General features: G+C 36.5%; 1 protein-coding gene across 2 annotated transcripts in view; it reads left to right on the forward strand.

Annotated features, from left to right (window-relative positions):
* LOC133615918 (C-Jun-amino-terminal kinase-interacting protein 1-like) overlaps nucleotides 1-9,798 on the forward strand; it is an 81,591-nt gene that overhangs the window by 65,820 nt on the left and 5,973 nt on the right. For both annotated transcript variants that reach the window (XM_061974803.2, XM_061974804.2), the window contains exons 7-11: nucleotides 3,120-3,292; nucleotides 4,169-4,272; nucleotides 5,180-5,296; nucleotides 5,576-5,646; nucleotides 5,802-5,900. In XM_061974803.2, coding sequence (XP_061830787.2) covers nucleotides 3,120-3,292; nucleotides 4,169-4,272; nucleotides 5,180-5,296; nucleotides 5,576-5,646; nucleotides 5,802-5,900 — 564 coding nt within the window. The remainder of the gene's footprint in view (nucleotides 1-3,119; nucleotides 3,293-4,168; nucleotides 4,273-5,179; nucleotides 5,297-5,575; nucleotides 5,647-5,801; nucleotides 5,901-9,798) is intronic.

Here is a 9,798-nt window from a genome sequence, read left to right on the forward strand (position 1 = left end):
AGGGGAACAATAATACCTTTTTCTCAGGGCATTATACATGCTTTTTCATCGAATCAGAAAGGATAACAAAATGAAAATAATCCAGATTATCTAGGGAATTTGATTTGGCAAGCATCTGATATATTCCTAATAAATGGGTGTTTACACGACAAAGCACAGCCGGAGGGTTTGTCTGGACGCTTGTCACTTGTTAGGTAACAGTTTCCAAGACTTTGTTTTCCACGTCACGTAAGATGTGGATTTCACTTTGTTTGTATTATTCCTGTTTATAACGATATTGCTCAATCTTCAAATCCTTAGAGATTGCAGAAAGTTGAAGGTACCGTTTAGTAAAGTCTCAGAGTTGTTTGTCGTCCAAAATCTAGCATTGATGCTAGAATTTAATCAGCCGTACTAGCAACACATCATTTTTTGTCTGTTGCTTAATGCTATTGATCTGTGTCCGTCCAAACCGGTTCACTGTATCCACTTTTAAAACATACTGTACAGCAGACCTGCACAAATTAAGGCCCGTTAAGCTTTTCAATCTGGCCCGCCGGACATTCCCAAATAATTTTTGTAGATCTTTAAGATGGAAACTGTAGCTGCCATTATGATGTGCAGTGATGTTTTCAAATGACCGTAAGTCTTGAACTCTAGAAAGTATTTCAATGGTTTGAATCTGTGCTTTTGCATTATATACGAGTTACTATGGTCATTTAAATCACCGCAGCTCAGACGATGCACCAAGCAGTGTGGGTGGGGAGCGTTTCCAGAGCGGCTAGCCTGATATGCGGGTGTCAAAGACAGACGCGGGAGGAGATTATAACAACAAAGTTCTAAAGCTTAGTGATATATCAATTTTTTTTTACCCTTCGCGTTCATATTTCGCTGTGTTTGTTGCATTTTTGTTGCGTTTCGCTTGATTGTAAAATATGTCGAACAAGAGGATGTGTGACGTTCATATGTTGTCAATATTCAGAGTTTTATCGTTCATAGTTAATATTGTAAATCCCGCATTCTTTATTTTCATGTACATTCTGGGTGTCTCATTCAGTAAAAAAAAATCAAAAATCCATTCCGTTTTTTAAGGTGGTGTCCATAAAGTTTTTAGCTTTTAATCAGACATTATTGTATTGTACAGCAGATTTTCACAGCTATATATATATATATATGCTGTATATATATATATATATATATATATATATATATATATATATATATATATATATATATATATATATATATATGTGTGTGTGTGTGTGTGTGTGTGTGTGTGTGTGTGTGAATATATGTATACATATGTGTGCGTATATATAGATAGATAGATTGATAGATATACCGGCCCCCAGACACATTTTTTAATCAAAATTTGGCCCCCCCGAGTCAAATTAATAACACGTCTGATACAACAACACAACATTGAGAAGTGAGGTGGGACTAAAGCGTTAGCAACACTAGCAATGTTTGCTACAGTGTTAAGATGATGCAGTACTCACGTTTTGGGGGGTGGCGTGGCTCGGTTGGTAGAGCAGCCGTGCCAGCTTCTGCCATCCTAGTCACATCCGTTGTGTCCTTGAGCGAGATACTTCACCCTTGATCCTGACGGGTCGTGGTTTACATGGCAGCGCCCGCCATCAGTGGGTGAATGTGGAAATAGTGTCAAAGCACTTTGAATGTATAAAAAGCGCAAGACAAGTATAACCCATTTAACAATCTATAATTGGGGTTAGTTTATTTGCTAAAAAAAACAAAACAACAAAACATTCGGAAGGGGTATGGTTTTCCTATAATCTGATACAAAATCTTAGGGCTGGGTGATAAAAGGATATCAATATATAGAAATGCGTTCTTTAAAACGTTGGATAATTTTTTTTGTTCTTTTTTTCGTCGGACTAAACCGGAAGTTGAATAACGCAGGAAGGGATCACTGATCAGCGGGAGTGATACGCTAACAGCCAATCTTGCAAAAGCATCAAGTTTGGTTGTGCCATCTTATTGTTTCGTAGTTGATTGCAGAGAGCGAAGAAATTGTGAATAAAACCGGAAAAGTGTTAGGGAGTATGGCAGTTTTTAATTAAAAAAAAAAACAAAACTGACCATATGGTCAATTGTGCCCACCAAGACCGCTAATGCCAAATCACCCAGCCACGCTCACCCTTTAGAGCACAGCTGTAACACCCTGGCACTAAACCTGCAGAAAATAGCACTTTTCAGGTTTCTCTATGTTTACATGTTCACACTTTGAATTATTTTGTTAATCTTTATAAGGCATTTATTTGTATTTTATTTTTGCACTTTTAATTTCAAGAGGTTATTGTTAAGTGTCCAATATGATTTTACAATTTTGTTGTCATTGCTGTGTTTTCCAGGATTGTGTTGACATTTCCTTTCCTTTCTGCCTTGACAGCTGTGAGGATTATAATCAGAAGGTTACATTTTAAAGTAAAAATATTTAAAATATTTTTCTCCTGTTCCTTATTTTAGATGGGTCATGAAAAAAATCAATTATTATTGATATCGACCGATAGAAACACTTATATTGTGATACATTTTTCAGCCATAGGATTTAAATGAGTAGTTAATAGTAGTTTTTACTTTTGTTTACTTAACGTGTACTATATTGACTTTGTTTTGATCAAAAACTTGTATGCAATAAAAACAAAATAATGAATTAGTTTAAATATTGTGTTGATATTGTTAAACTGTTAATAATACTCACCATGAATACAAAAATGTACAGTTAATATATGTGATCGGTATCGGCCAATCTCACTCATGGATGGTCGGTAATGGAATCGGGAGCATAAAACATTGATCGGAACATTCTCGGGTCTAATTTGGGTCAATTGAAAAATTAATTGGAGTATCTCAATACTTTTGTCTCTACAGTGTACAGTACCTGCTTAAGCAGTAACATACTGCATTATAATCTAATTATTAAGGTTATTACATAGGCTAATTAAAGGCAAATTATATAGTTATGTCAATGTCATGTTTTTTAATGAGTATGTAGCTGTTAATATGTAATGATGTATATAAATGTATATATATATTTCAAAAAGCTGGTCTTGACCCAAAACGATTACACTCTAGCTTGCTCATTAAACTAAGTGATTACATTTCATCCATTATTCCAGGTTTGTCCCTCGCCACGACGATGAATTGGAGCTGGAAGTAGACGATCCATTGCTGGTGGAAGTCCAAGGGGAGGATTACTGGTATGAGGGCTACAACATGAGAACCGGAGGCCGAGGGATCTTCCCAGCTTACTACGCCATCGAGGTGACCAAGGAGGCCGACAGCTTCAAAGGTAAAAACACAGCAAGGGGTCAAATACGCTCACGTCTCCCGGTGTGACTGCAAGCGTCTTTAACAGGGTATCCAAATGTTATCACACATTGAAAAATCAAAGCCATTTTTGTATATTTTTTCATTTTTAAAACCAATACAATGTATCGATATATTTTGTACCTTTCGGGCTCCCCTTAAGTTAGGCCCCAGTGACACAAATTCAATGCTTAAATATGTCGATCAACTTCAGATCTTTCAGTGGATTATAAATTGTATTAGTTTTAGATGGTTTTTTGGGGTTTTTTATGCCCTTTTTTCAAATAAAACTTATTTTTATATGGCAAACATACAAAATATGTATTATTTTCCCCCAAAAAATATTTCAAAGTGGAATGTTTAATGTGAAGTAATTGGAGCCTTCAATAGGTCAATAATTCACAACTACAGTGATTTTTATGCGTTATTATTTTTTGAGCAATGACAGTTTTAAAGAATAAAAACAGCCTGCATGGCAACTTTGTGTTATTAGTCAACACTGCAACTTTTTCTCATTACATTTCACCTGTTTGCTCTTTTAGTCAACTTTTTTTAAGTTTAGTTTTTTTAAATAGTATTTTAAGAATGTGCAGAGGGCCATTTAAAGTTAAAACATTAGCTGCGGTCTGCAAATGGCCCCCGGGCCACACTTTGGACAATCCTGTTCTATACCATATAAATAATGAGTATGGGTAAAGTTTTTTCATTACGGTCTGATTTCAAAACAATGCAAAAGAGCAAGATGACATAGTGTTGTTGTATTGAAGTCAAGGTGAAAATTGCTATTGATTTTAAGAAAAAAAAGGCTCTTTGCTGTATTTTATTGGAGTCTTATCATTGCTCTTTCTGCTCCTTCTAGCAAAAAGCAGCGAATGGATGGACAGATACCGGCTAAAGTTCTTGGGCTCGGTCCAAGTGCCGTACCACAAAGGAAACGATGTTCTGTGTGCGGCCATGCAGAAGGTAAGTCATCTCCTTTATCCATCTCTACAGTACCAGTAAGTAGAGGTGTCCTGATCCGATATTGATATGGGATATCGGTCCGATACAAGCAAAAAAAACAAAACAAGTAAAGGATGATATTGGCTTGCATCTAAAATCTCAGATAGTAAATAACATCTACATTTCCTCCAATAATCACACAAGGTTGGTCTTTTCTTATATTTTAGTCAAGTTATCTACAAAAGGTAAACATGGTAGGCTATGGGCTGCAAGGAGCTAACAGCCACACAACAGCTAAGCACACAATATCACACAAGCTAGACATACGAGATAAATGTCCTTAATTAAACAATATTGCAGCCTAAAACATTCAATATAAACAAGTAGCAAGTATTATAGTTGCATACTAGTTACATATGCAATGTATCCAAGGCAGAAAGGTTTAAGCAAGTATCCAGTAACAAACGTGTCCGCATCAATCAATTTACTGCGTCCTGCGCTTACATTGACAAATTATTTGTGGTTAACATTCTATTTTAAAAGCATAAATCTGTCAAAAGGTTAGTGTTTTTCATATATCATTGTTCTCTGAGTAATTTGTACTTGGTCAAACCTTTTCTAACATCTCACCACAAAATGTTAAAAGTATGCACTATGATTCGTGCTAATATCCATCCATCCATCCATTTTCTACCGCTTGTCTCTTTTGGGGTCGCGGGGTTTGCTGGAGCCTGTCTCAGCTGCATTCGGGCGGGGTACACCCTGGACAAGTCGCCACCTCATCGTATGGTATTAATATCGGTGTTGTGTTGCGACACCCCCCCACCAGGGAGCGGACTATAATTTGCATCACATTGAAGTGCATTTAACATTTGTGTCTTTCGAGTATTAATCAGCTGAAGTTTTAAGAGTGCTTTGTTTTTCCCAGATCGCCACCAACAGAAGAATGACAGTCAAGCACAACCCACCTTCTTCCTCTATCCTAGAGATCAGTGTGAAAGGAATCAAACTGGCCGTTGAGGAGGATTATTACACCTGCGACGGCGTAAGACGACTCTTTGATCAATAATAGGCACCATGTTGTGTCAGGAGTCATGTCAAATATTACATCTGCACAAAGAAGCTCCCTTCATACTGATGCTGTGTCGCCCCCCTGTGGCCGTAATTAAGCATGGCAGGCAGCAATAATGTTATTTTTTTATTACAAAGTATTTGTAAAACCCTTTAAAATTGTGGAAATGTAGAATGTTAGGGTTTATATTGAATTTGAAATTTAAATTGATATTTTTTCCCTGCTTAATTCCTCCTCTCCTCTCTCTGTCAGAGTAACGAGTGCAATCACTTTTTCCAGCTAAAGAACGTCTCCTTCTGTGGTTTTCATCCCAAAAACAGCAAGTACGTCAAGCAAAGTGTAGAAATTTAAACATTATGTTCCTTCCTGGTTGCTGTTTGGACGAGGCAAAGGATAGTGTGAAACCTTGTAGTCTCACAATCATCTAAATTGGCCAAGTTTGAGGAGGACTGAAATGTCATTTGTTGATTTCCTGCAGATATTTTGGTTTCATAACCAAGCACCCAGCAGACCAGAGATTCGCCTGTCATGTGTTTGTGTCTGAAAATTCCACCAAGCCTGTTGCAGAATCAGTAGGGTGAGTGTGGGATTTATTCAAGTTACTGAAGTGCCTTTTGTATAACAGAGATGACCCTAACAGAATATTTGTATGAATGTTGAAAAGCTGGACGAGCTTTCATCCTGGTTTCCCCACTTTTCGCTAAAGACTTATTCTCGATTAAAAAGTGTTACTGTTTCGAATTTCTCAACCGATCCAAACCACTCTAAAGTCAAAATGATTCTTGATAATGTTAGTCAATCACTAGCATGCTAATTTCAGCATGTTACATTTGAATGCTACTTATTTAGCTAAGTTTTGATGGTATATATGGGGTGCCGAATGTAAAACTTCAGGCACACTTTTCTAGCAGATATATCTACATGTTAAATCTAAACCTAAATCTTGAATATAAACCCATATGTTCAATCCAAATCTTAAATATAAACCTAAATCTTTTCAATCTAAACCTAAATGTTACATTTAAACTTAAATGTTAAACCTAAATCTAAATGTTGAAACTAAATCATATCTAAATGTAAGCACTAAATGTTCAAATCTAAACCTAAATCTTAAATCTAAATGTGAGCGCTAAATGTTAAAATACAAACGTAATTGTTAAACCTAGACTTCAATGTTGATTCTAAATCTAAATGTTAAATCAAAATCTAAACCTAAATGTTAAATCTAAGCCTAAATGTTAGATCTAAATATAATTCTTAAACCTAAATGTGAGCGATAAATGTTAAATCTAAACCTAAATCTTAAATCTTACTCTAAATGTGAGCGCTAAATGTTAAATAACAACGTAATTGTTAAACCTAAACCTCAATGTTAATTCTAAACCTAAATGTTAAATCTAAACCTAAATCTTAAATCTAAACCTAAATCTTAAATCTAAATGTGAGCGCTAAATGTTAAATAAAAACGTAATTGTTAAACGTAAACCTCAATGTTAATTCTAAACCTAAATGTTAAATCTAAGCATAAATGTTAAATCTAAACATAAATCTTAAACCTAAATGTGAGCGATAAATGTTAATTCTAAACCTAAATCTTAAATCTAAACCTAAATGTTAAATCTAAGCCTAAATGTTAAATCTAAACATAAATCTTAAACCTTAATGTGAGCGATAAATGTTAAATCTAAACCTAAATCTTAAATCTAACTCTAAATGTGAGTGCTAAATCTTAAATCTAAACTAAATGTTAAATCGAAACCTAAATGTTGAATCCGAACCTAAATATTAAATCTAAATCTAAATGTGAGCGCATATTTATAGAATGTCAATATTCCACCAATCCAACGCCTCTCAGCCGCAAAGCCGCGCCCACATCTGTGCTGCTCCGTGCAGACACTCCTACACCTTTCTTACTGCGGAAGAAGGAAACATGACAGATGCTTCATGACAAATAATGCCAATAAAGTTGCATAATTTTCTAAAATGTTAATGCAGCTGAGCTCCAGCACCCCCTGCGACCCCTAAAGGGACAAGCGGTAGAAAAATGGATGGATGGATAGCTCCAAACGTGTGAGCATGCATGGTGTGTTGCATTGACAATTAGACATTCAAACACCTGACGCTGCACTTCCGCATTTGACAATGAATGGAATTGATTCTAATTACATCGAGGGAAGCAGTGTGTTGGAGTAGACCCATTTCTATTTCTTTGTCTTTTATCATTTTGCTGCGCTCTTACTTCATGATCGTGTCACATATAAACATTACATTGCTGCAAACAACGTTGCCACTGACATAATATGTCTTAATTGTGAGCTTAAAGGTAACTTTTACATTCGGCACCCCATAGGTATATACCCATCCATCCATCCATTTTCTACCGCTTATTCCCTTTGGGGTCGCGGGGGGCGCTGGAGCCTATCTCAGCTCAGAGTCAAATATTTTGTTACTTCATACATGTTAAAGAATGCTAACGGTAGCATGCTAACAATAGAATGCCAGCTTTTTAGCTAATTTTGCTGGTATAAACCTCAGTCAAATATGTTGTTACCCCACACGTGCTAAACTATTAGTATGTTAGAATGCTATTAGTACATGTTAACTTTTTGCATGTTAACGTTAGCATGTTAGTATGCTAGCTTCCGTTGCTCAATTTGCAGGTTAATCGCCCAAAAGTAATATAGTATGTTATTTGACACTATAAAGCTTGCCATGTACTGTTAGTATGTTAGCATGCTCGTTTTATTTTTTAGCAAATTTTGCAGTTTACACCTCAGAGTCAAATATTTTAAAAATGTACGCATCCTCACTGTTAGCTTGTAAGAATGCTAAAAGTAACATGCTCGCTTTTAAGCAAATTTAGCGGGTATACACCTCAGAGTTAAATATTTTGTTATTTTACACATGTTAACTGTTAGCATGTTATAATGCTAGTGGTAGAATGCTAGCTTTTAAGCTAATTCTGCAGGTGTACATCTCAAAGTCAAATACTTTATTTCACGCATGCTAACTTTTATCGTGCTTATGTTAATATGCTAGCCTATTTTATAAACTCATAGTCAAGAGTCGTGTATTTTATTACGCAACGCTATCTGGCTAGTGTGCTAAGTGTTAGCATTTCAGTTTGGCTTTTAAGCATTTACACGCAATACTATATCAATACTAGCACTAATACTAATCTATAGGGCTGTGAATCTATGGGCACGATTCAATTCTTGGGGGTAACGATTCGATTCAGAATCGATTTTCGATTCAAAACGATGCTCCATTCAAATGGAGCTGACTCTTCTCACCCTGGACACACACTATTCTCCCCTCTCCCCTCAGGCAGGAGACTACGGTCCATCCAGACCCACACCTCCCGCCACCTGAACAATTTTTTTCCCCTCGGCCATCAGGCACATGAACAATAACTCCTAACAGTAGCTCCCTAGAATTCCGTCTAAGTCTATAACAAGATCTGATAGCTCAGTTACAGCTCTTGTTATTACCAAATCTGTGTTATATGTGTTTTATGTTGCACGATTGCACCAAGAAAAATTCCTAGTTTGTGAACCCGTTCTCAAACAATGGCAATAAAACGATTCTGATTCTGATGACATTGGGTGCCAGTTCTGATTATCTAAATAAATAAATGATAAATGGGTTATACTTGTATAGCGCTTTTCTACCTTCAAGGTACTCAAAGCGCTTTGACAGTATTTCCACATTCACCCATTCACACACACATTCACACACTGATGGCGGGAGCTGCCATGCAAGGCGCTAACCAGCAGCCATCAGGAGCAAGGGGTGAAGTGTCTTGCCCAAGGACACAACGGACGTGACTAGGATGGTAGAAGGTGGGGATTGAACCCCAGTAACCAGCAACCCTCCAATTGCTGGCACGGCCACTCTACCAACTTCGCCACACCGTCCCTACAGTATATTCCACCATAAAACAGATAAACAGCTTTGATACATTTCTATATTACTCAAAAGAAAACTGGCTTTGTTTAATGAAGTTCGACCCAAACATCTACTAAAGTGGCTGGACAGGACAGATTTTGGAGAAAAATTTATTTTCTTCTTCTTTTTTTTCAAATTGAATTTTATTTTTTTTTATCAATTAAGAATCGCGATTTATTTGAAAATATATATATTTTTTTACACCTATACTGTTGTACCGAAATTCCATTTTCTATTAATGGGGTTTGATGATGTAATATAATTGAGTCAGTCATGCTAATACATGTCATAACGTGGCCCCTATATAGTCCCCGTAAGCTGGTTCAGAATTTCTAAACATTATAATACCATACGACTTGTCCAGGGTGTACCCCGCCTTCCGCCCGATTGTAGCTGAGATAGGCTCCAGCGCCCCCCGCGACCCCAAAGGGAATAAGCGGTAGAAAATGGATGGATGGATGGATATTCAAATCCTTTATTCATTGAAAAGCACTTTTTACACTATTTTTTTTGACACTGAAGGTAAC

Source organism: Nerophis lumbriciformis, linkage group LG15 (assembly GCF_033978685.3).
Source record: "Nerophis lumbriciformis linkage group LG15, RoL_Nlum_v2.1, whole genome shotgun sequence".
Classification (NCBI taxonomy): Eukaryota; Metazoa; Chordata; class Actinopteri; order Syngnathiformes; family Syngnathidae; genus Nerophis; species Nerophis lumbriciformis.